The sequence below is a fragment of the Ovis canadensis genome, chromosome 8, assembly GCF_042477335.2.
Source record: "Ovis canadensis isolate MfBH-ARS-UI-01 breed Bighorn chromosome 8, ARS-UI_OviCan_v2, whole genome shotgun sequence".
NCBI classification, from domain to species: domain Eukaryota; kingdom Metazoa; phylum Chordata; class Mammalia; order Artiodactyla; family Bovidae; genus Ovis; species Ovis canadensis.
The window spans coordinates 87,187,658-87,214,766 of NC_091252.1; the positions used below are offsets into that span (position 1 = coordinate 87,187,658).

The window sequence follows — 27,109 nt, forward strand, 5'->3', positions numbered from 1 at the left end:
GAACACCCAGGACTGATCTCCTTTAGAATGAACTGGTTGGATCTCCTTGAAGCCCAAGGGACTCTCAAGAGTCTTCTCCAACACCACAGTTCAAAAGCATCAATTCTTTGGTGGTCACTTTCTTCACAGTCCAGTTCTCACATCCATACATGACTACTGGAAAAACCACAGCCTTGACTAGACGGACCTTTGTTGGCAAAGTAATGTCTCTGCTTTTGAATATGCTATCTAGGTTGGTCATAACTTTCCTTCCAAGGAGTAAGCGTCTTTTAATTTTATGGCTGCAGTCACCATCTGCAGTGATTTTGGAGCCCCGAAAAATAAAGTCTGACACTGCTTCCACTGTTTCCCCATCTATTTGCCATGAAGTGATGGGACCAGATGCCATGATCTTCATTTTCTGAATGTTGAGCTTTAGGCCAGCTTTTCCACTTTCATCAAGAAGCTTTTTAGTTCCTCTTCAGTTTCTGCCATAAGGGTGGTGTCATCTGCATATCTGAAGTTATTGATATTGCTCCCTGCAATCTTGATTTCAGCTTGTGCTTCTTCCAGCCCAGCGTTTCTCATGATGTACTCTGCATATAAGTTAAATAAGCAGGGTGAAAATATACAGCCTTGACGTACTCCTTTTCCTATTTGAAACCAGTCTGTTGTTCCATGTCCAGTTCTAACTGTTGCTTCCTGACCTGCATACAGGTTTCTCAAGAGGCAGGTCAGGTGGTCTGGTATTCCTATCTCTTTCAGAATTTTCCACAGTTTATTGTGATCTACACAGTCAAAGGCTTTGACATAGTCAAGAAAGCAGAAGTAGATGTTTTTCTGGAACTCTCTTGCTTTTTCCATGATGCAGCGGATGTTGGCAATTTGATCTCTGGTTCCTCTGCCTTTTCTAAAACCAGCTTGAACATCCAAGTTCACGCTTCACATATTGCTAAAGCCTGGCTTGGAGAATTTTGAGCATTACTTTACTAGCGTGTGAGATGAGTGCAATTGTGTGGTAGTTTGAACATTCTTTGAGATTGGAATGAAAACTGACCTTTGGGATTGGAATGAAAACTGACTTTTTCCAGTCCTGTGGCCACTGCCGAGTTTTCCAAATTTGCTGGCATATTGAGTGCAGCACTTTCACAGCATCGTCTTTCAGGATTTGAAATAGCTCAACTGGAATTCCATCACCTCCACTAGCTTTGTTCATAGTGATGCTTTCTAAGGCCCACTTGACTTCCCATTCCAGGATGTCTGGCTCTAGGTGAGTGATCACACCATCATGGTTATCTTGGTCATGAAGATATTTTTTGTACAGTTCTTCTGTGTATTCTTGCCACCTCTTCTTAATATCTTCTGCTTCTATTAGGTCCAGACCATTTCTGTCCTTTATCGAGCCCATCTTTGCATGAAATGTTCCCTTGGTATCTCTAATTTTCTTGAAGAGATCTCTAGTCTTTCCCATTCTATTATTTTCCTCTATTTCTTTGCATTGATTGCTGAGGAAGGCTTTCTTATCTCTCCTTGCTATTCTTTGGAACTCTGCATTCAGATACTTATATCTTTCCTACTCTCCTTTGCTTTTCACTTCTCTTCTTTTCACAGCTATTTGTAAGTCCTCCTCAGACAACCATTTTGCTTTTTTGCATTTCTTTTCCATGGGAATGGTCTTGATCCCCATCTCCTGTACAGTGTCACAAACCTCCATCCATAGTTCATCAGGCACTCTATCTATCAGATCTAGTCCCTTAAATCTATTTCTCACTTCCACTGTATGATCATAAGGGATTTGATTTAGGTCATACCTGAATGGTCTAGTGGTTTTCCCCACTTTCTTCAACTTAAGTCTGAATTTGGCAATTAGGAGTTCATGATCTGAGCCACAGTCAGCTCCCGGTCTTGTTTTTTGCTGACTGTATAGAGCTTTTCCATCTTTGGCTGCAAAGAATATAATCAGTCTGATTTCGGTGTTGACCATCTGGTGATGTCTGTGTGTAGAGTCTTCTCTTGTGTTGTTGGAAGAAGGTAGTACTTAAAGCTGAGAACATTGTGTTACTATGGGTTGGGTTGGTTTTCTGTTAGGTGACTCCAGATTTCATAGCTTAGTGTTCATCCTACAATTTTGATAGAGTGAATGTCTTGCCAAGTGTCTCTAAGCAATCACAATTTAGGTGAATTTGGGTGGCAGAGAATGAGATGGGTAGCCAACATCTCTGACTCAATGGACATGAATTTGAGCTAACTCCAGGAGATAGCGGAGGACAGAGGAACCTGGCATGCTGCAGTCTGTGGAGTCACAAAGAGTTGGATACGACTTAGTGACTGAACAAGAATAATTACTTATAAAGAAAAAAATCTTGATTTGGTTTGACAAATGATACTGGCCTTATTTTTCTTCCCAGAACCTTCCTCAAGATCACACAAAGTTTTGAAGACCAGCGGTAAGTCCTAGATCACTTTTTTTTTTCCATTCCTGTTGATATCCACAAAATCACACAATATACAAAAAATCAACATCAGATGAATTACAGATTAGCAGGTTTGATTAATGTCTGTAAGTAATACTGTCCCATTATAAAATGTAAAGCTGAATGACATAAAATGTTTGTAGTATAGATAACAGTGGACATAAAAAGATTAATGCTTGTGAACATTGATGTAAGAAATCCCATTAATAAGAAAGACAAAGGACTTCTATTCTGAAGGCAGATAATATAATCCGGCAGAAACACAAACTGCCAATAAAATTTACAAATGGTCACTCACATTAGTAATCAGAAAATCATACATATACATGAGATAAACAGAGGTGAGAGAGCTGTGGGCTTGGCCAAAAGAAGAGAAAAACAGGCACTCTGAAGCTATTGGTGTATAAATTTCTGCAGGGATTTTTTAATTTGTTAATGCCCACTTAAAGTTTAAATGTGCATTTTCCCTTGAACCAACAGTTTCATATTTTTCACTTGTATATGTTTCACAATGTACACTTCCTGTATAGACATACTCACCCAGGGTTCACACATTTATGAGTATTTGTGTTCTTTTGTTTTTAACAGATACCACGTAATAAATATATCCATGTAGTGAAAAACGATTTGAAAAGTTATAAATCCCAGAACACTACATGGAATATTCTGCAGCTGTTAAAAAGAATGACATACACATCTGTCTACTGATAGGCTTGTGCACATGTATTTAGCAGGAAATGGGGGGCAGGGTGGGCACAGGACCTGGAAGGATGGACATCAGACTTTTTTGATTGGGGTTGCCTCTCTGGGGTAGAATTTGTGGAGAGGGTTCAATCGCTTTTTACTTTACATGCTTCTGTAACTAACATATAAAGATGAGACACAGATTATCAGGGTATCGTAAGGGTATCTATGAGGATGCAGCTAGTAATCTCCCCCCACAACTGCACCATCCTCAGCACAGAGCCAAGGTGACCCTTTTGATCAATGCTATACCTTTCTGTTACAACCGATAAAATGTTTAAAATTAACGAGTATAATCTTATGTTTAAATGATTTTCATGTGTATTTCTTTCAGGTTATATATATTTCTAGAGAAAGCTTTTGAAACTTAATATGAATTAGTCCATTGCTCTCTCAGGGATTAAGGAAGGTACTTAACACTCAGATGTATGTCAAGTTGTTATAGTACAGGATATGTAACTTGGGTAACTGAGTGGTATTTTCTGAAAATCAGGTCAAAAGAGCCTTGAAACTCTTGGGTTTCAGTGATTAACAATAAGTTTAAAAGTTCTATAAAATATCAGTGCTTAGCTATGTATGAGATACATTTTTAATCCTCAAACTTCAAAATGTTTTGAATCTTTTCTTTTTCAGAAACAGTACAAGACATTCAAAAGGTAAGTGTTACTATATTCCTTATTTTGAAATGTTTACTTTAGGCAGCCTTTATACCTACCTATCTTCTCCTTAAAAATCTAACCTCCAGTTTATCTTCCAAGTGTTAACAGTTACATGTTGAAGTAGATTTAAGTTAGGCCTCTTCCTTCTCAACCCTCCCCCCACCTCCCCACCCCCAGCTTCATCTCTCAGAACCAAGGCGATGATCTCTTCATCTTTCTGCCCTACCTCTCTGCTCAGAAGCTGTAAAGATACCTTAGGATGTAACACCAGCACAGGCTGTGGCCCACTCCATGTGGCTGTGTGCCTGTGTGCATGTAAGACCAAGGTTCTTGCATCCGAGTATTTGCTCCTTTTTCAAGGCATCAACCTTCAATCACAAACATCCCCTTCTAAGAATGCAGTCCTGCTGCTGGTGTGAGAGGTGTGATCATATGTGGTATAATAACACTTCACTAGATCAAGTTTTGATTTTTCTTCCTCCAATGAAAGGTTAGGAGAAGGGCGAATAAAAATGGCATGTTTTATTGGAAGATGTATATTCATATTTATTACCTATGAACAATAAATATTGTATCCTGACCAGAGTAAGCCATGTCCAAAATGCCTGCTGATAGATTGGCTTAACTAACAATCCTTAGAGAACTGATCTTGGCTTCTTGCTTTGTGTTCTGTAACGGTGTGGCAGTGAACATCTCCCCCACAGCTCCGCTTTGCCCTCTCCTTGGCACAGGGCCAGAGGGATCATGTTAATAAATGATGGATCTTCCAGTCAGGTTGTCTAAACATCTAAAAATCAATAGTTTTTATCTTTAAATGATTTGCTTAAAATTGGGGCAGGTGGGTTTTTTTCAGGTGGTGCATATTTCTGTTTGGAAACTTTTGAAAATTTATTAACATGAATTGAATCACTGTCCTGAAATATGACATAAGAGATTTTAATGTTTTTTAAATGTACTTTGTTTTCATAAGCAAACAGAAGGTGGCTTTGCGAGAGCAGCCAAACTATGATCACAGAGCAAGCCTGGCTTAGTACCAGGTGGAGGAATCGCTCGATTACTCCTAAGATACAATCTCAGGAGCTTCTTGGAAACTTTTCATGATAATGATCAAACCAAGTCTCCATATGGGAACTAACTAAACCTTATGAAACCTGAAGACAAGAAAGAAATAAAGCACCAATGTGCTTTTTTCTTAGTGGTAAAATTCCAGCTCCTAACAAAAATGTATACTAAATGCAGAAAGAGACTCAAGAGATAAAGAGATTAACCTTTCTCCCAGAATATATACAGAATATGCATTCCAAAGCTCTGTGTGTGTGTGTGTGTGTGTGTGTGTGTGTGTGTGTGTAGAGAAGGAAAGAGATTTAGCTCATATGTAAACTAAGGATTAAAACATGGATACAAATCCATTTCTGCCACTTGTAAGCTGTGTGACTATAGGCAGGTTGTTAAACCTTACCAAGACTTCGTTTCCTAACTTACAGAATTGTTATAAAGATTAAATGTCGCATGTTTTTTTTAAAATGTGATTAGTACAGTACTGGACCCAAATCAAGTGCTCCCAAAATTATGGCTGTTATCTTATTGCTAAATAGCTATAATGCTGAGAATGTGGAAAAATGGGAAGGGGAATGCTCATCATGCAGGACCTACGCTACCTGCTTCTATGTTATGTCAAGTCCCTATACTGATTCTTCCTTTTTTGTGTGCTTTATTAATGAGTTATTTATTTTTTTAATTTGATGCTTATAGGTGTTTTTCTCATTCCCTAGCTTTTCAATTTTTACTGAAATATAGTTGATTTACAAAGTTTAGTTTCCAATGTAGAACAATGTGATTCAGTTATGCATATATATGTATATATACATACTCTCCTTTTAATTTTTATTTTATATTGTAGAATAGTATATGAACAATGTTTTGTTAGTTTCAGGTATATAACAAAGTGATTCAGTTATACATTTACATGTATCTGTTCTTTTTCAAATTCTTCATATATATTCTCTTTTTATCTTCTCTTCCATTACAAGTTATGATAAGACACCGAGTATAGTTCCCTGTGCTATACAGTAGGTCCTGGATGGTTAGCTATTTTCTATATGGCAGTCTGTATGTTTTAATCCCAAACTACTAATTTATCCCTCCCCCTCTTCCCCCTTGGTAACCATAAGCTCGTTTTCTAAGTCCCTGAGTCTATTTCAGTTTTGTAAATAAGTTCTTCAGTATCATTTTTTTAAGATTCCACACATAAGTGATATCATATGATATTTGTCTTTCTATGATTGTTTCTTAATCTAAGAGCTCCTTCCAGTCTCCTGACGATTTATTTGAAATAAAATTTCACATTCCACCATATTCCTAACTTCAAGTGTAGTTACCTTGAAAATATACTTTGATATTAACCATTCAGGTTTACTAAATTTCTAAAATTTCTGGAAATTTTTTGGAATGAAAGACTTTAAGAAGGTATTACTTCTGGCTGTTCACAAAATTGTTTTGTTACAATTCCACAATATTTTGTCATGATTTAACTAGGTAATACTGACACTTTTTAAATAAAATATAGTTCCTGGGTGCCTATATATTACCAGTGCTGTCTGAGTAAGAGGAGAAGAGAGAGAGATTAAAGGGCAAGGAAAAAAAAAAAAGGCATAAATATAACACGATTGATGTATTTGTGTATGTATACATATCCATGTGTGCTTGTATTTGTCTATTCCTAGTCCTCAAGTGGCCACAGTTTTACTATTTAAAAAACAAGTGAACAAAGGATTAAATGACTAATAAGACTTTTTATTGTTAAATCTTTAATAGAAAAATAACATTCAAGATAAAATTTTATTCTTGCCCTCCCTGATAGGCAGACAGGCAGGTCGGTAGGCAGACAGACATATTAGTACGTGGATACTCCAAGCTTCCATAGGCAGACAGAATATTAGTAGGTGGATACTCCAAGCTTCCATAGGCAGACAGAATATTAGTAGGTGGATACTCCAAGCTTCCATAGGCAGATAGAATATTAGTAGGTGGATATTCCAAGCTTCCATAAGCCTCTTATCCTTATCCATCAGAGGGCAGAAAGGATGAAAACCACAATCACCGAAAATTAACCAAACTGATCACATGGACCCTTGTCTAACTCAATGAAACTATAAGCCATGCCGTGTAGGGCCACCCAAGATGGACAGGTCATGGTGGACAATTCTGATAAAATGGGGTCCACTGGAGAAGGGAATGGCAAACCACATTAATATTCTTGTCTTGAGAACTCCATGAACAGAATGAAAAGGCAAAAAGATAGGACACTGAAAGATGAAGTCCCCAGGTCAGTAGGTGCCCAATATGCTACTGGAGATCAGTGGAGAAATAACTCCAGAAAGAATGAAGAGATGGAGCCAAAGCAAAAAAAAAAAAAAAAAAAACCACCCAGTTGTGGATGTGACTGGTGACGGAAGTAAAGTCCGATGCTGTAAAGTGCAGTATCGCATAGGAACCTGAAATGTTAGGTCCATGAATCAAGGCATATTCGAAATTGTCAAACAGGAGGTGGCAAAAGTGAATATCAACATTTTAGCAATCAGTGAACTAAAATGGACTGAAACAGATGAATTTAACTCAGATGACCACTATATCTACTACTGTGGGCAAAAATACCTTAGAAGAAATGGAGTAGCCATCATGGTCAACAAAAGAGTCCGAAATGAAGTATTTGGATGCAATCTCAAAAATGACAAAATGGTCTCTGTTCATTTCCAAGGCAAGTCATTCAATATCACAGTAATCCAAGTCTGTGTTCCAAGCAGTAATGCTGAAGAAGCTGAAGCTGAACAGTTCTATGAAGACCCACAAAACCTTCTAGAACTAACACCCAAAAAAGATGTCCTTTACATTATAGAGACTGGAATGCAAAAGTCGGAAGTCAAGATATACCTGGAGTAACAGGCAAATTTGGCCTTGGAGTACAAAACGAAGCACGTCAAAGGCTAACAGAGTTTTGCCAAGAGAATGCACTGGTCATAGTAAATACCCTCTTCCAGCAACACAAAAGAAGACTCTGCACATAGACATCACCAGATGGTCAATACCGAAACCAGATTGATTTAATTCTTTGCAGCCAAAGATGGAGAAGCTCCATACAGTCAGCAAAAACAAGACTAGGAGCTGTCTGTGGCTCAGATCATGAACTCCATATTACAAAATTCAGACTTAAATTGATGAAGGTAGGGAAAACCACTAGACCATTCAGGTATTACCTAAATCAAATCCATTACTGTTATACAGTGAAAGTGACAAATAGATTCAAGGGATTAGATCTGGTAGACAGAGTGCCTGAAGAACTATGGATGGAGGTTCATGACATTGTACAGGAGGCAGTGATAGAGACCATCCCCAAGAAAAAGGAATGCAAAAAAGCAAAATGGTTGTCTGAGGAGGACTTACAAATAGCTGAGAAAAGAGAAGTGAAAAGACAAAGGAGAAAAGGAAAGATATAAGCATCTGAATGCAGAGTTCCAAAGAATAGCAAGGAGAGATAAGAAAGCCTTCCTCAGCAATCAGTGCAAAGAAATAGAGGAAAAGAATAGAATGGGAAAGACTAGAGATCTCTTCAAGAAAATTAGAGATACCAAGGGAACATTTCATGCAAAGATGGGCACAATAGAGGACAGAAATGGTATGGACCTAATAGAAGCAGAAGATACTAGAAGAGGTGGCAAGAATACACAGAATCATACAAAAAAGATCTTCATGACCCAGATAACCACGATGGTGTGATCACTCACCTAGAGCCAGACATCCTGGAATGGGAAGTCAAGTGGGCCTTAGGAAGCATCACTACTAACAAAGTTATTGGAGGTGATAGAATTCCAGTTGAGCTATCAAATCCTTAAAGATGATGTTGTGAAAGTGCTGCACTCAATATGCCAGCAAATTTGAAAAACTCAGCAGTGGCCACAGGACAGGAAAAGGTCAGTTTTCATTCCAATCCCAATGAAATTGCACTCATCTCACACGCTAGCAAAGTAATGCTCAAAATTCTTCAAGCCAGGCTTCAACAGTACATGAACTGTGAACTTCTAGATGTTCAAGCTGGATTTATCCCATCAGAGGACCCAGAGATCAAATTGCCAGCATCCACTGGATCATCAAAAAAGCAAGAGAGTTCCAGAAAAACATCTACTACTGCTTTATTGACTATGCCCAAGCCTGTGACTGTGTGGATCACAACAAACTGGAAAAGTCTTCAAGAGATGGGAATACCAGACCACCTGACTTGCCTCCTGAGAAATCTGTATGCAGGTTAAGAAGCAACAGCTGAATTGGACATAGAACAACAGAGTGGTTCCAGTCGGGAAAGGAGTACATCGAGGCTAGATATTGTCACCCTGCTATTTAACTTATATGCAGAGTACATCATGCAAAATGCCAGGCTGGATGAAGCACAAGCTGGAATCAAGATTTCCAGGAGAAATATCAATAACTTCAGATATGCAGATGACATCACCCTTATGGCAGAAAGCAAAGAAGAACTAAAGAGACTCTTGATGAAAGTAAAAGAGGAGAGTGAAAAAGTTGGCTTAAAACTCAACATTCAGAAAACTAAGATCATGGCATTTGGTCCCATCACTTCATGGCAAATAGATGGGGAAACAGTGACAGACTTTATTTGGGGGGGGCTCCAAAATCACTGCAGATGGTGATGGCAGCCATGAAATTAAAAGACACTTGTTCTTTGGAAGAAAAGCTATTACCAACCTAAATGGCATATTAAAAAGCAGAGGCATGACTTTGTCAACAAAGGTCCGTCTACTCAAAGCTATGGTTTCCAGTAGTCGTGTATGAATGTGATAGTTGGACTGGGAAGAAAGCTGAGCACCAAAGAATTGATGCTTTTGAACTGTGGTGTTGGAGAAGACTCTTGAGAGTCCCTTGGACAGCAAGGAGATCCAACCAGTCTATCCTAAAGGAAATCAGTCCTTAATGTTCATTGGAAGGACTGATGGTGAAGCTGAAGCTCCAATACTTTGGTCAACTGATGCGAAGAACTGACTCATTGGAAAAGACCCTGATGCTGGGAAAGATTGAGGGCAGGAAGAGAAGGGGATGACAGAGGATGAGATGGTTGGATGACATCACCAATTCAATGGACATGAGTTTGAGTAAGCTCCGAGAGTTGGTGAAGGACAGGGAAGCCTGGCATGCTGCAGTCCATGGAGTTGCAAAGAGTCAGACACTACTGAGCAACTGAACTGAACTGAGTTCCAAAGTAATAGGTATCCCAGTTTCATTGATCAGTGATGAAAAGTTCTTGTTAATTTGACATTTCCAATAGGTTATGCTAGTGTTTTGACCAGAAAATATGTCCCTGGTAATAATTAGGTTGAACCTATCCTAACCCTTTCAACTCTTTGAAGCTAATCCCAATACCCACAGAGGATATCAGAGGGCAATCCACTCCCTGCCTGCACAGTTGGGCTCCATCAGGAAGGGTTCCAAGTTATCAGAGACCCATTGTTCTCTCTAATTAAAAGTCACTAGTGTCACTTGTATTTACTTCCTAACAGGCATCTAAATATTAATTAAATGTATTCTGAAAGAAAGTAAGAATTTCATTAGTTCAACAGTGGATTAAATTAACTTCCTGAAACAAAGGCTCTTTTGCCTAGAATCTATAAACCAAGGCAGTGCAAGTCAGGGTCATGCAGTTTCAGAGATTTAAAAGAAACTCTCAGAGGGCATAGTCAGATCACTAACAGGGGTGTTTCTGGTACACCAGTAACCAGGATGAGACTGCTAAGGATCAAGCCCCAAAAATAAACCAGATACCGTGGCCCTTGACACCTATATATGTTCATTAGTATAATATTATTTTCCAAGAGCATATCAAAATGATTTGAAGTATCTGACAGCTTTCTGTATTTAGCTGATTCCCTGCAGTGGGGTGAGGTGACCTGGGTTTGCATCCTAGCCTTTCCACTGACGAGGGAGAGTTAAGTTACTGAACCCTAAGAGCCTAAATGTGCTTACTGTGAAAATGGTACACGCATGCCTGTTTGCTACATTGCTTCAGTCATGTCCAACTCTTTGCAGCGCTATAGACTGTAGCCCACAGGCTCCTCGGTCCATGGGATCCTCCAGGCAAGAATACTGGAGTGGGTTGCCATGCCCTGCTCCAGAGAATCTTCCCGACCCAGGGATCAAACCTGCAACTCCTGCACTGCAGGCGGATTCTTTACCACTGAAACTGGTACAATCATATCCACTTCAAAGAGTGATTATGAACATGCAGTTTGGAGAACATCTTCAAATAGCTGAGCCTATTTCTCAGTAAACATCAGTTCCTGTCCTTTCTGCCCCTACTGCAAAATATCCGATATGCTTTCAATTCAGTTAAAAATCAACCAAGTGTCCTGATGATTTTCTTTAAGAGTATCACGTGTAGGGGGAAAGACAATGTGTAAATATAGGAGAATATTCTGAATTACATGGCCTGTAGGGTGTAATTCATTCGGTTATGTTTCTCTTCTCCTCAGGTTTCCAGAGAGGAAGGGTCTCCACAGTTGACTTCAGCAGGGCCCTCTCCTGCCCAGCGGAACAGTCAGCCAAGCAGTTCTACCATCCTGAGTGTGCTTCGTGGAGGTGGGGCCGTCCGAAACATCTGGACCGACCACCAGATCCGCCAAGCCCTGTTTCCCAGCCGAAGGCCACAGAACGAGGAGGATGAAGATGACTACCAGATGTTCCTGCCATCCTTCTCCTCCTCGGATCTGAACTCAGCCCAGCTGTGTGAAGATGGCACTTCTAGTCGACCTTGCAGCTGGCACATGGGGCAAATCGAGTCCGCAGAGACCCCCAGCTCCGGCCACAGGATTGTGCGGCGGGCCAGCAGTGCTGGCGAGAGCAACACGTGTCCCCCTGACATAAGGACTAGGGACAGTGGTGGTTCTCAGTACAGCTCCCAAAGGGAACTGCAGGGTGACCCTAAAACAGAGGGGCAGGACGGGACAACTCCCTACGGGTCCTCTATAGAGTTGACTATAGATGACATAGACCATGTCTATGACAACATAAGTTATGAGGACTTGAAACTGATGGTTGCTAAACGCGAAGACGCTGAAGTCACTCCCCACAAACCAGTCAGGGACTCTGTTCGCCCCAAGAGCACCCCCGAGCTGGCCTTCTCCAAGAGGCCAGCGGGACCTGAGGAGGAGAGTGCATCGCACCCCAGGAGAGATGGAGCCTTCCCGGCCGGGGAGGCCTGGAATCAAAGCGTGCCCGACCTCCAAGTGATGGAGGAGAATGTCTATGACATCATTGCACTCCCGGAGGCGCCCTCCCGGGACTTCAGGGGCAGCAGCCCAAAGCGTCCTGCAAGGAGCACCTTCCTGGGCTTGGAGGCCGACTTGGGGTGCTGTGATAGTCTGCGGGCCTCTGCTTCCCAGGACAGCCTCCAGTTCAGCGAGGACGAGGCGCCCTACCCGCCAGGCCCCTCCGATAACGATTATCTGAGTTTGCTCTATAACTCCTTCGGCTGCAACTTGGCCCTAGCAGATCGGTCCATCTCCGATAAACTGTCTGAAGAAGTAGATGAAATCTGGAATGACTTGGAAAATTACATCAAGAAAAACGAAGTCAAAGCCAGAGACCGGCTCCTGGCCGCGTTTCCGGTTAGCAAAGATGACGTGCAGGAGCGGCCACTGGCGGGCAGCGCCCCGGAGCTGAGCGCACGCTCACAGCTCTCGCTGCCTGCGGGCCAGGCTCTCCTCGCGCCTCCCGGAGACAGGCCCAGGCCGGCCCCCTGTGCCCTGGACCGAGCCCCGGCCGCCAAAGACAGCTCCTGCCTGAGTCTCCACCGGCTGTCGCTGGCCAGTGACCTGCCGCCCGCAGAGAGTCCCTATGATGTGGCCGGCGGCAGCCTGTCCCCAGTGGACCTAGAGAACCCTGAGCCCGGGATGGACAATGTAGACAAGACCAGGAGCAGGGTTTTCCTGATGGCCAGGCAGTACAGTCAGAAGATCAAGAAGGCAAATCAGCTGCTAAAGGTGAAAAGCCCGGAGCTGGAACAGACGCTCAGTAGCCAGCTGCAGAAGCCCACGCCCAAGGACCTGGCAGCCATCCTGGAAGAGAAGAGGCAGGGCGGGCCTGCCATCGGTAGGTGCCAAGCAGCCCTTCTCTTTCTGAGGACCGGCAGAGAGGCGCGCTCAGGTTCTAAATGCCCCTAGCGCTGTGAGGATGCTGCCACCCTAATGTTCATTCCCACAGCGAGACCACAGGCTCACTGACGCGCAGACAAGCACCCACCCCATCACACCAGTGGGTCTGGAGGGTTTCCTGGTGTCTGTGACGTCATCACTCCAGATATACTGTTTGAAGCGGCTTTCTCTAATTTAATCTAAGGTTGAAAAACAGCCTTCAGTTTCACTGGTGGCATCTAGAGCTTTTCCCCTGTGCATCAGTGTGTTAGAAGGAGTAGCTGGGTAGCAGAGTGAAGAGTTTAAGGTTTGGACACACATGGAATAGGATTGCTATTTGCTCCAGAATCCCAACAATAATGCCTACTCATCCTAACAAAGACAAAAAGGAGTCCCTTCTGCAGTTTTTTTTTTTAACTGTTCATACTAACCCAGCTGTTTCCATGTGTTACTTTTTCTTTTTTTAATAGCTGCTATAATCCATTTGATACTATGTCATTTGGTATTCTCAGGTATGCTTCCAAGGAATTTAATTCTTTTAGTCAAGCCTCCTTTGGAGTCAGAACTAAACCAGGATCACAGGTGTGATATCGGTACCATTAGGGTTGAAAGAATGAGATAATCATGCTTGACTTTTTCTCTATTATAAAGAAGTACAGGGAATTCCCTGGTGGTCCTGTGATTAGGACTTGACACTCTTAACCACAGGGTCCCAAATTCAATCCCTGGTCGGGGAACTAAAATCCTGCACGCCTCAGGACATGGGAAAAAATATGCATATCCCCTGGCTAAATTACACAAGGTTCTCGGTGGAACCCAGGCATCTATGTGAATAAAGCACAGGATTGTCATGGAAAGAAAAAAACCTGAGGGTGCTGTCACCTGAGGAGTTTTTCCCCTCCAGATTCAGAGAGATTTCTGGGGTTAGGCTCAGGAATCTGAGTTTTGTAAACTGCAGACTTTCCATCCTATTTTAGGAATCCCTGCCCTAGATCTTCTGACTAAGAATTGCCTCTCTATCAAATGAGAGAAGACAGTTCTCCAATTAGAAGTAAAAACCAGATGGCTCATTATCTGGGCATGTCTTGTTAATTAGCTTGATGGAAACATGGCTCATCTGGCCAGCTTGATGCCACTGACTTCCTATCTTTGCGACTGCTTTCTCAGGTGGGAACCAGAGAATAAGAAGCAGGTATCAGAGTCCTAAGTGAACTCAACAAGTTGCATGACCAGAATCTGTAGGGAAAAAAATTTTTTAAGTTTGGGAATGTTTAAGAATTATCGCACAGTAAGATTTCTTAACATTTAGGGATGTTAGGCCCTGGAAATGTTATCTGAAGGATTTTACAAACTCTTTGACTTGTTCTTCCTTCTAAGTAAAAAAAAGGTTAAAAGTGATCTTTATACAAATATGATAAAGGCTGGATTGCATATATTTTTCTCTTTGCAATAACATGCTTGAATTAATTCACGTCCCTTTTCCAACTCCAGTGTTGCTACACTGGTTTGTTGTTACACGTAGAACAAGTGACTGAATTCCAGCTGCAGGCAGACTGTTTTAGAGGATAAGTGGTATATTGGCAATGCAACCACTGACTGAATCCAGGCTAGGGCACCTCAGAATGAGAGCAAATATACAATAGTGAGGTTTCACTTGAGGATAGATTGATTAGGCCAGCACATTGTCCTTTAAAAAGAGGTAATTGCTTGAGGCACATTGTTTGGAATATGGACCATCCATTAACCATACAAAGTTCTAACCCTGGTAGCAGCCAGGTCTCAATACTGAATCATGAGGACTCAGGACAACTATGAATATTTCTTTTTACCCACCTTTGAGGGCTTCCCTGGTGGCTCAGAGGTTAAAGCATCTGCCTGGAATGCAGGAGACCCAGGTTTGATCCCTGGGTCGGGAAGATCCCCCTGGAGAAGGAAATGGCAACCCACTCCAGTACTCTTGCCTGGAGAATCCCATGGAGGGAGGAGCCTACAGGCTACAGTCCATGGGGCCACAAAGAGTGGGACACGACTGAGCACCTTCACTTTCACTTTCAACCACCTTTTAAATACTAAGTAGATTTCCCTTTGGGGTTTGCTTTTGCTTTTTTTGTTTGTTTGTTTGTTTGTTCTTTTTGTTTTGCCTACTGGTGACACGACTGAGTGACTTCACTTTCACTTTCACCCATCTTTTAAATATTAAGTAGATTTCCCTTTGGGGTTTTCTTTTGCTTTTTGGGGGGTTTGTTCTTTTTGTTTTGCCTACTGGTGTCTTCCTGGGCTCCTGTAGGATCTTTTTATTTTTCAGCTCTGTGTCTGGGCCCTTTCTCCACGTGGTGGACTACCATCAACGTTCTCTCTAAGAGATCTTTCCAGAGTCACCCTCTGAGAGTGATGTCTCCCCCTGCTGGCTGGCGGGAGTACGTCCCTAGGGCCGGCCTCCTCTCAGACCTGAGGACTCTTCCATCTGGGTGGATCGAGACCACTTCCTGTGCCCACCAGGCTTTCAATCAGTTGACATGATGACTCCTTTTCTCTCTCTTGTTTATCTGGGCACAGGGCATCGTAATCGAATGGACCGATTCTCCAGACTTCTCCGTATGGGCCTTGCCACTTTGCCAGGAGCTTGCTCTCGGTGTTGTGCGGAAGGAGGAACGCCCTATTCACCTGCTGAAACTCTCCAGCACCTTTATTGAACTCTCTACCCGGGGTCTAGAGGCCCCGGGCCGGGCTGCACTTCCGCCTATAAGTCACCCAACCAGGTCTAGTCCCTCCCACCTTTTGGAGCGTGTTGTAGCGTGATGGCCATCTTGTCTCATCAGGCCTTCCTCCTGACAGTCTTAGAGACCAAAGCAGCTTTGGGTTCCCTCCCTGCCCCCCACACACACTTTTTTTTTTTTTTAATGATATTTCACATGGGAGAAGATTCCATACAGGTTTGAGGAATTTGCCTCCTTGTATAAAGTAAGAAAAGCAAAATAACATTTTGTTCTCTATACCCAAGCAACATCAGAAGCATTTATTTTAATCCTGTCTTGAAAATATTCTATTTTATATTTCTATCAATAAGAATTACTTCAAATTTTTGTGTAGAATGACACAAATTTTCCCTTCTAAACTTACAAAAAAGAAATAAACCTGGGGCTGTAGAATAGTGATAATGTACTTGGTCTATAAGGACTCTTAATGCTAAGAAAGAGGAAGGATGTTGATCCTGCTGACTTCTAAGTTTTCTAGGCTAGAGGTGTCATCTTGAGCTGGCTATTTCCTATATATCTGACTAAGGGACTCTCATGACAGGCTATTGCTCTGAAAACTTGTCTCACATTCTTGTTAGCATCAGGCAAGTTATAGACTCTCTCAGAAAGTCAAACTGAGACCAAAAAGACACACACACTTAGACAGTCACAGAAAATTGTCTACTTATGAGATACTTTTTATTCCAAATTTATAAATGGTCAGCTTGCTATTATCTGAAGATAAATTGTGCCCATTATGAGTTGTATATATATGTTATGTAGCATATATATTAGGTAGCATTTTACTAACACCTGTCTTTCTGCTTCTCCTTTTCCTGCTAAACCTGAATTCTTGGCTGCCTTTCCAGTCTTAGTGGTATAGTCTTAAGGAAGGCACCTTTATGTTTAACATATTTAGAATGAATGGAGGCTGTCCAAAAATTATCTGAGTAATTGAGGAGTTCTTGAGACCAATTTCTATCCAGAACTATGCTTGGATTTCTGTGGGGATTGTTCTGTGGCAGAGTAGATGGAGTAATAAACCAGCCTAGATAAAACAGCTAGCAACACAAGATTGTGTTCACGAATGCATATATACATACACAAGCAACAGCTAAGTATTATGGTGCATACTAGTAAATAAGACTTCAGAGAAATAAGTTAGAAAAGGATCTATAGAAGTGATAGGGCTTATAGAGGGTCTTAAGAGGTAAATTGATTAAGGACTTGATTAAGCAAAGGAAGAAGAAGAAAGTGATAAAGAAGGAAAAAGCATAAGAAATACTGCGACTATTTTGAATAATACGTGGTTTGAGATTTTTCTGGGGTGTTTTTGAGATGTTCTACAACTCAAGAGCTAACAGTTCTTATAAGGCTTTGGAGTTAAATTTTCGTGCTGCAGCAGTTTAACTGAATTTTTTTAATTAGCCCTCACTGCTCTCTCCCAAATTGTCATTCTCTTGGAAGCTTGTGAAAGTACAGAGCCTTCCTGATTCAGCTGTGGCACCAGGCTCAGAACCATGGTGTAGGTGAGAATGGCTCAGAAAGAACCTTCTTAACTTTCAGATGGGACTGCTAACCAAAGACAGGCCTAAAGTTCCAGCTGACGTTGGCTGGGTTTCGTAGTTGACTAAACGTTGTATATTTCAGGATGGCTAAGTCCATGTAGGTTTTCAGTCTCTAAAGGGGTTGCCAAATCTTAATTGGTATCAAGAGTCTTTACTATGCCCTTTAAGGAGTAATGGTTCAAGTTTTTGTTACTAGATATTCTAAGCTAATAATCTCTGTCCTTCAAAGGAATTTGGACTCAAAAGCCTAAAGGATCTGAATAAATGCAGGGTCTAGAATGAGAAGATAAACACTATTTATCCTGATTCTGGGGCCTAAGGGGCAAGTAGTTTTGAGGAAGTCGCAGTTAAAGGGCACACTGAATATCAGCAGCTTGTTGTCTGTCCTCATGGAAGACAAACTTGAAAGAAATGGCAGGAACTCAACTAAATGTTTAGTTTAACTTCAAGGAATGATTTACTAGAAATAGCAATAGTTTCAAGTAGGAGATATGCTCTCACTTGCTGGTCCTTATATGCAGGATAGAGAGCTTCCTTTCATGGAAACTTTCTAGATGTGGTCTGAGTGATTTATAGGATTCATGGAATTCTTGGATGCTACAGTGGTCATATGGGTACCTGGACCAGGAGGTGGGGGGAGACAACTTTTGAAATTGATGTCTCTGGGCTCTCCTAAATCATTCCTGGCCCAAGAGAATTCTCTATCCATATCTTGGTTCTGTTAATGTCTTTATAAATGTCTGTCCTCTGGGACTTCCCTGGTTAAGACTCTGGGCTTCTACTTCAGGGAACAGGGGTTTGGTCTCCAGGCTAGGGAACTAAGATCCCACAAGCCACCTGGCAGAGCCAAAAAGCAAAAATTGATAAATGGAAACGTCTGCACTCAGAAGTGGAGCAGAGAGGATAGTGGCCTCATAGCTTAATCTGAAATGGCAATAGCTTTCATGGAAATAGTGGTAAAATCCTGTCCTGTAACCAGTACTAGAGAGCATTAGATTATGGATTATATGTACAGGATGATTCATTCTTAATGTCTTGAAAGCCAAGACATTAAGACTTGGAAGACTTGTCTTGGAAAACTTCAGTGGCCTGCTTCTCGATGATGGGAAAGGAGACGTGGGTCAGTCGGGATGTGTGGTCTTGAAGTCCTGGAAGTAAGGACCTCCTGTCAACATGCCCAGACAGTGGCAGTAGGGGGCTGCCTGGAAACAGAAAGTACAGAAACAGCTGCTAGAAGCATACTCTTTTGGGAGTAGTTGTCGGAGAGCAGCCAAGCCTGGTGAGGCAGGGTTAGTAGCCATTGCATGGTGGATGTGCTTCTTTTAATGACTACTTGAGTTATTTTTTGTTGACCAGGATTTAAGTGCTGACTTTCTTATTTTTATGATGCCTGTTTTTAGCACTGACACTATTCCATGCTTTTAAAAAACACTAGAAATTTTCATTACAAACAGGGAACCCTTGCAGACATGTTGTTGAAATAAAATAATCCAGAATTAGGTCAAATTAAATGAAGTTTTAGGTGGCTTTTTTTTAATTAAACTGTGTTAGTTTAATTAATTTAATTTGTGTTGCTTAGCATTTGATGATTTCTCATCCTCAAACTTTAAAGTCCTGTCTACTGTTTAAATATTTTAAATATGTTATTAGAATGTTCTTAGTTTTTAAATCTTCACATGCAGAAATGATTCTGTGTATATTTATTGTTTTAATACTTGCCTTCCAGGTGCCAGGATTGCCGAGTATTCCCAACTGTATGACCAGATTGTATTCAGAGAGACCCCCTTTAAGACTCAGAAGGATGGCTGGGCCAGCCCTCAAGACCCCTGCAACCTCAGTTCTGCATCACCTTCCCAGGCCCAGCAAGGTAGCGAGGACTGGCTTTTGCATTCAACCTATAGTAACGGAGAGTTAGCTGACTTCTGTCCCTGGCCAGAGCAAGACTTAAAGTCAAAATATCCCACCTTAGAGATCAATACAAGAAGTACCCCAAGACAACTGTCCGCAGCTTGCTCCGTGCCTTCTCTTCAAACCTCTGACCCTCTGCTGGGCTCCGTGCAGAGACACAGCGTGGTGGTCAGCCAGCCAAACAAGGAGAACTCCTTCCAGGGCCATCTTTACAACTCTCTGGGTCGGAAAGGAATCAGTGCTAAATCTCAGCCTTATAACAGGTCCCAGTCATCTTCCTCCATCCTGATAAACAAGTCCGCAGACTCCATCAACTACCCTAGTGAAGTGGCAAAGAAGCAGCCTGTCTCTCTACACAGAAGTGCAAGGTGGGAGAGTCACCAGGACTTGCTGCCAAGTATTGCTGACTCGGGTCAACAGGGCCTTGAGAAACGCTCAGATCTCACACTCCAGGACTCGCAGAAAGTTCTAGTAGTGAGTAGAAATTTACCTTTAAGTGCTCAAATAGCTACCCAGAACTATTTTTCCAATTTCAAAGAGACTGAAGGAGACGAAGATGACTATGTGGAGATCAAGTCAGAAGAAGATGAGTCAGAGTTAGACCTGTCTCGCAGTCGGAGGAGGAAATCTGACCCAAAGATTACAGACGCTGATTTTACGGATAACGTCTGCAGCCACACGACTTCCTACTCTTTGAATAGTCCATGCACTCCAAAAAAACCAGTAAGTGACAAACTTGGGATTTCGCCATATCTGACGCCATATAATGATCCCGACAAACTGAATGACTATCTCTGGAAGGGGCCATCTCCCAATCAGCAAAATATTGTCCAGTCTCTAAGGGAAAAATTCCAGTGTCTTAGTTCAAGCAGCTTTGCCTAAAGGTTCTTAAGAGTGGCTGTCTCAATTAACTTCTTACTATGATCATGAGTTGCAGATTCTGAGAGGTGTTGTGTATGCACCAGATTAAAACAACTTTGTAATAACCAGAGTCGTGAAATGTACTTTCTTTAATAGCACAATTTTTTGGAACGGCTGGCGATCAGCCAGGATTGTACTGTAGCGAATGTCAGCACGTAACAGTTTTCTGATGCTGATGATCTTCATGTTTCATGTAAGTCAATCTTCCTTGAAAATTTTTAGACTCTTTTTTTATTTTAATGGCCATGCTATTTTTTTCTCCCCTCTCCTGACAATTAGTACTAAGACTTTAAGAAATGCAATAATCCTCTCCTATTATCTGGAAGCCACTAGTTAGCTTTATCCTAGGACTCAGAGGCGACAAGGAAGGAAAAAGAAAGGAAACTAAAGCTGTTTAAAGGATTATGCTTACCTGTGACATTTCTGTTAAATTCATGACAAGACCGTAGAAAACCTTAAATGAGGGATCTCTAATCAGAATATTGTCCAGATACCCATTTTAGGGTTTCTATGCTGACTTCCTTACATCAGTTCATTATAGTACAGAAAGTGTGTAATTACTGGAAATTAGAATGTAATATGACCAATCTTCTATAAGCAAAAATTCTTACCTGTATTCTTGAACAAAGCCTGAAGAATGTGCTGCTCATCATGTATTTTATGTTCCATGGGGTTAAATGAATGATTCCCTTAATGGTTTAAAACCAAGTGCAAGAAAATGCAAATTGACTTTTTAGAAAAAATGGGTTGACATCTGGGTACAACTTGATTATCTCATCATGTGACGGTTGGGGATAGGGAGCAGCTAGAAACCTCCACTACTTTTTATGCCTGTTTTTAATCAACAGGAAGTAAACTATAAGCTAAAACAATGTTCTTTAAACCTAGTCTTCCCAGAGCAGTTGTGCAGATGTCCTTTCATGAGTTTTGTGCTCGTCCCGATAACCTGAACCCAGCCTTGCCGATTTTATTGATGGCCATGAAATTTATTTTCTAATCCAGACAAAATATGGCAGTCTTTTTCCATTGTTTGGGGGCATACAGAAGAGCAGAATCTTTGGTCTCTAAGTTCTGACTAGTCATATCTTACTTTCATGTTGTAATTGCGGCCTTTAAATAGCAGTTCATTGTGATATTATGTACTGATACTACTCTTTGCGGAAGGGAACAGAAAAACAAAGTGAAACAAAAATTAAAGAAGCTGAAGAGAAAAATGATAGTGGATTTATTGCTGCTTTCTAAAAATATTTTATTGAAGACTCCAATCAATGAAAAAAGAATATTTTCTCACAAAGTGGCCTTTGCATTCTCATTTTAGCTACATTCTGTGGTCCCTTCCCCACCCTCTGTTTTCATCCTAAAAGATATGATAATCTGTATAGGGAAATGGGATCTGGGCTTTTCATTTAAAGATAAACAATGATGTTGATTTGAATCAGTAATTTGAGTCATCTTAGCATAATTCTTTTTTTCTCTTTAAGTGCTATGCCTCTTGTACTTATAAAATGTGACCATCCTTATACACAGGTACCTAACGCATTCCTTTTCTAAGTAACAAAAAAATAACCCATTTCTTCTTTTTCCATACTGTACTTCTTGCAGCTTATAAAACAAAGTCCATATTGACGAACAGTTTTCTGGAAACATTTCTTCTTTCATTGCCTTTCTTTAAACATAACATGAGTTTTCAAGATGAAGCAGTGTCAGAAAAGAGAAGCATTGTAACAGAGTGTGGATTCTCAGACTTGCTGAATATATTTGTAAATGTGTTTACAAAGCAAAGTTACCTGACTTTCTTGTCCCAGGAACAGTTTCCCAGTTCTGCTTTTTAGTTTGTAAGACCCAAATTCTGTATTATCCATATACTCTGGTGTCTTACTCTCAGAAATTATCAATTCTCCACACCAGTCCTGTTGCACGACTTTGATATTACCTATAGGAGTACACCCTGCTCTACGAAGGCTGCTGTCTTACTGTATAAAATGTCTGTATGGTTGTCTTTAGGTTCTAGGACAAATCTGTAGTTCTGTACACCCCTTCTGTCAGCCAGGATGCAGATTTTGAGATCTGTGTGTACATATATCATCAGGTTCATATTTTCCCTCAAAGTTATCCATTGAGTGCTCTTGTTTAAAATAGTTTCCAAAAAATAAAATAGTTTCTTTGGGAGGTGGGGTAGGGATGTATATAATTGCAGGGAAAGAGTTATATGTACTTAAGTGTATGTCAAGTTCTTATTAGGTCTCTATACTGAAGATTTAATTGTTTTTATAAGTTCACTTTTCACCTACTTTGTTCTTTGTGCAAAAAAAAAAAAAAAAAACAAAAAACACCAAACCCATGCATCTTGGAAAACAGTTTAAATACTGTATATAGATTATGAAAGTTAGTAATGCTCATTATTTAATAAAGTTTGTAAAGTACAAAGCAAAATACAGTGTGAATTAGTGTGTTGATTCTAGAAAGATCAAGATTTGTCTGAATTATACTACTATACTAGTTTGCCTCGTCTTAGGTACTGGGTAGAAAATAATTCAGGGTGGAATTTCCTGGTGAATCAGTGGCTAGGACTCCGTGCTTCTGCTGCACGTGGGGCACAGATCTGATCCCTGGTCAGAGAAATAAGATCACACATGCCTCTCAGTGTGGCCAAAAAAAAGAGAAGAAAAGAAGTATTATGATGATCTAACAGCAGCCTGCGACAGACCATTTTCTGTATCTTTTGATTACTTTTCTAATAGTAAATTTAGCCTGAGATTATCATACCTTTCTCTGAAATTCCCTTTAGGCTAAGTGCCTTTTCTAATGACTGGCTTTCACGGTGAGAGAAGATCCTACAACAGCCTAGCAGGCAGCGGTGGGGTTGAAGGCAGGTGAGATAGAAGAGATGGGCCCAGAATGCTGAGATATTTTCAGTGCCAACAGGCAAATTTCCCTACTTTACTCCGGTGATGCAAGCCCATGAGGAAAGTCCACTTTGTGTATCTGTGATAAACAACAAAACTTGATTTTCCTGACCATGGCTTATTGACAATGCGTCACACAATAGGAAAGGAAGAGAAGCAAGCAGTTTCATGTCATTATTTCTAAAACCCATGTTTATTCAGCTCAAATAGAACAGGGTGGGGATAACAAGTAAACCATCCGCTGTATAGGGCAAACCCAAGCCTTCAGGTATCTTACTGTTTGTATGGAAAGCTGTGCACGTGTGTTAAGTCACACTTCAGCTATGTCTGACTCTCTGTGACCCCGTGGACTGTAGCCCATCAAGTTCCTCTGTCCCTGAGATTCTCCAGGCAAGAATACTGGAGTGGGTTGCCATGCCCTCCTCCAGGGGATCTTCTCCCACATTGGCAGCTGAATTCTTTACCACTAGCATACCTTGGGAAGCCCCAAGGCAAGGAATGGCTGTCCATACAAGCATCCCAAGACCATGGGTAAGCAAATTCCTTCTTGTATATACTAGTGAAATCAGAGGCTATAAACTGGTGACCCGGAGTCTGAAACTGGTTTTCACAATTTTAAAAAAGTTTTAACATAAAAATCCAAAGTTTCACCTTCTTTAAAATAAACAAACAATAGATCGAGTCTCTTTGGGCCTGGACTCTGATGAGGTGACTCTGAGATCTGAGGATGGAATTTAAAGGTGAGTATCATCCTAAAAGGGGGTGACATAAGCAGAAAAGGTAGCGTGTCCCCAGAGAAAGAGAAACAGATGTGGCTTTCTTGATATAAGAGAAGCCATTTTTGGCCTAAGCCATTTTGGGATCTGAGCCCAGCCAAACTGCTTGCCCTTTAGCAGGTCTCAGTAACTAATGCTCTCCAGGGAACAAAAGCGGGGCTTTCCAAGTGGCACAGTGGTAAAGAATCCACCCGCCAATGCAGAAGACAGGAAAGACTCTAGTTTGACCCCTGGGTTGAAAAGAACCCGTGGAGTAGGAAATAGCAGCCCACTCCAGTATTCTTGCCTAGAGAATCCCACGGACAGAGGAGCCTGGCAGGCTACAGTCCATAAGGTCACAAAGAGTCAGACACGACTGAGCAAACACACAACAGGGAACAAAAGTACAGATTGTTATTAGGCAGGAGAAGTAACACTATCAAAGACAGTATGTGAGTTGTGTAAGGACTGCCAGTTCTCTTTCCATAGTAAAGATCAGCCTGAAGCACTCAACCACCAAAGCAGATCAACCAGAACATAAGGGGGGGTGATGTTGGCCTAGCTTCTTATCAGATGGTCTTGCTAGTCTTCCTTATTTTCAGACTTGTTCACCTCTATCCTCCTAAGTCTTAGCCAGCATAATGCTTCTAAACACAGAACCAAATCTTGCACAAACGCCTCTAAATCTGTCTCAGCCTTTCCTTTTGCATGCATGGCCTTCCCACTACCATTCAGGACAGAACCTGCCCAGTCCTCAACATTCAGCTCAAAAATCACTATTAAGAACTGTGGAAGGTCTGGGATTTTACTCAGCTTGCACACTAACAAGTTAGCCTGCCTCTGCATCAGAGGTCATGACCACTTTCAGCAGGACAGGCAGCATGAGCTTCTCATTTGCATTGGTTCCCCTTGCTTCTTCAAGGCCCACAGGGGCCTGCAGAGAAGCTACGCTCTGCCCAGATACGCACAGTGGGGTGGTTTTGTTAGGTAGTTAGACATTAACAAGGAGGTGACAGAGGCAAAAAAGAAAAGCAAGAAGGGAATAATCAAGCTAAGCCCCAACAATCTGGGGACCCTCCCCAGATAGTAGTAGCAAAGAAGTGATGGTGGCTAAAGAAGGGAGCGAAGCAGTCCAGCTAGTCCCCACCTTGGAGACCCTCCCCCCTCACCCAGGACATGGGAAACTGTGATCAGCTGGTGGACAATTTATCCTGATAAAGACGGAGCACAGTAAAAGGAGAGAACATCCCTGGGCTGCACATGCTGCGTGTGTGTGTGTGTGCTCAGTCATGATGTCTAACTCTTTGTGACTCCATGGACTGTAGCCTGCCAGGCTCCTCTGTCCATGGGATTTTCCAGGCAAGAATACTGGAGCGGGTTGCCATTTCCTCCTCCGGGGAATCTTCCCAATCCAGGAATCGAACTTGCGTCTCTTGCATCTCCTGTGTTGGCAAGCAGATTCTTTAGCATTGCACTACCTGGATAGCCCCATATACACTCTGGATTGAGCCCAGATACCCCACATTGCAGGTGGATTCTTTACCAGGTGAGCCACAAGGGAAGTCCCATATGGTTTGGTGGTGGTTTTAGTCACTAAGTCGTGTCTGACTCTTGTGACCCCATGGACTGCAACCTCCCAGGCTCCTCTGTCCATGGGATTCTCTGGGCAAGAATACTGGAGTCCCATATAAACTCTAGTAAACACAAACTCATTATACCAACATCATAATAAAATCTACATGTGGTTTTGCCCTCCCTTAGGTGGGTTTCTCCTAGTGAATCAAGAGTAGGGGCATATGCAATAATGAACTTGTTACAGAACTTGGGACAGTCAATCAAACAGCAATCATCACCCATGATGGCAACCCACCTCCTCCCCCTGTCACTCACCCATGACCTGTCAGTCACCCATAAGTGCCTTCTGCCTCCTGGCAGAATAACTCCTTATAAACATACTTAAGCCTGTATGGGAGGGCTGGTTTCACCTTGCAGAAACAGCCGGATCTCTCTCTGAGAGTGTATCTATGCTTCAATAAACTTTGCTTTGTGCTGAAGCCTGAAGAGGTAGTTTGCAAATTTTTGCTTGCTATCTCTAGGACTGAGATAGCTGCTCTGGGTCTCCCAGTGACTTCCTTGGTTAAAGCCCTCTGACACAATACATGCCTACCCATCTAACATCTCCACAGCTGAGAAATGCTGGATTGAGGAATCCTTTATCTTAAAGAGTTACTGGCCAACTTGTCCAAACTTTGACCTTGTTGGGAGGTATTATCTTAACTCTGGAGGCAGCAAACATATTTGCCTTCTGCCCTGGAGGGAGACACTATCTTCCAAGGTTGTTTACTCTATAAATATCCTTGCCGCAGTAGCCTAGAACAAGACTGACATAAGACAGAGATGCAAAATGCAGGAGATCCATAGAGACTGTCTCAGAGCAATCATACTGTTACCCCAAAATTGGTTTGCCTCTTGGTGACTGTCAAGTCCAAAGACACAACCAGGCCAAAAATGGGGAGAAGGATTTATTACTTGCAGCAAGTAAGGAGAACACTGGAGATGTTTCCCAAAGCAGTGTCTCCCCAGCAGCAAAGTTGGGGAACATTTTAAGGTAAGGGTACATGCCTATTTATGAAGGGGTTTGGGTGGGATAACTCAGCATAAAATTTGGGTAAAGGTTGACACAGTCCAAGCTTGAGTTGACTGAAGTCGGAAAAGGTTAACATCATCATCCTTTAGGTCCCAGTTGATCTAATGGAAGCTTCTTCTGACTCTCCAGGTCTGGGAAGGTGCCTCTTCTTAACACTTATAACACTAAACCTTCCTGCTTTATAGCTTTCTATCAAATGCTTGTTGTTTTTTGTTTTTGTTTTTGTGTGTGTGTGTGCCAGTTATGCACAAAAAACTGACACCTGAGCTTGTGTCTATCTTATTAAGTGTTGATTCCTTCACTCTAGGATAGAGGCTGGTATAGGAATATTCACTCTAGGAATACTGGATTTAGTCTTTAGTCTTAAAGACTTACTGGCCAACTTTCCCAATCTTTGACCCTGGAGGGAGGCGTTATATTAACTCCGGAAATAAACTTTGTTTGATCTATGTGCAAATGGTATTTATTGCAAAGTGTTACAGGAAAGAGTGGGGTGACAAAAAGGATGGTCACATCCCAAATCATGTCTGAGTCCCTGGGACAGCCGCCAAAAGGGAGTTCTTGGCTTTGTGCAGAAAAGAATTCAAAATCAACCCATAGTAAAGTGAAAGAAGGTTTATTC

General features: G+C 41.7%; 1 protein-coding gene and 1 non-coding gene across 3 annotated transcripts in view; both read left to right on the forward strand.

Annotated features, from left to right (window-relative positions):
• The window catches only part of PLEKHG1 (pleckstrin homology and RhoGEF domain containing G1), a 253,999-nt gene extending 231,387 nt beyond the window's left edge, over positions 1–22,612 (forward strand). For both annotated transcript variants that reach the window (XM_069599309.1, XM_069599310.1), the window contains 4 exons: positions 2,388–2,426; positions 3,831–3,853; positions 11,389–13,006; positions 19,077–22,612. In XM_069599309.1, coding sequence (XP_069455410.1) covers positions 2,388–2,426; positions 3,831–3,853; positions 11,389–13,006; positions 19,077–20,140 — 2,744 coding nt within the window. In that variant the 3' untranslated portion in view covers positions 20,141–22,612. The remainder of the gene's footprint in view (positions 1–2,387; positions 2,427–3,830; positions 3,854–11,388; positions 13,007–19,076) is intronic.
• TRNAS-GGA (transfer RNA serine (anticodon GGA)) lies at positions 14,892–14,963 on the forward strand. Its single transcript has one exon. It is a non-coding gene; the product is annotated as a tRNA-Ser (tRNA).
• Positions 22,613–27,109: the final 4,497 nt, after the last annotated feature.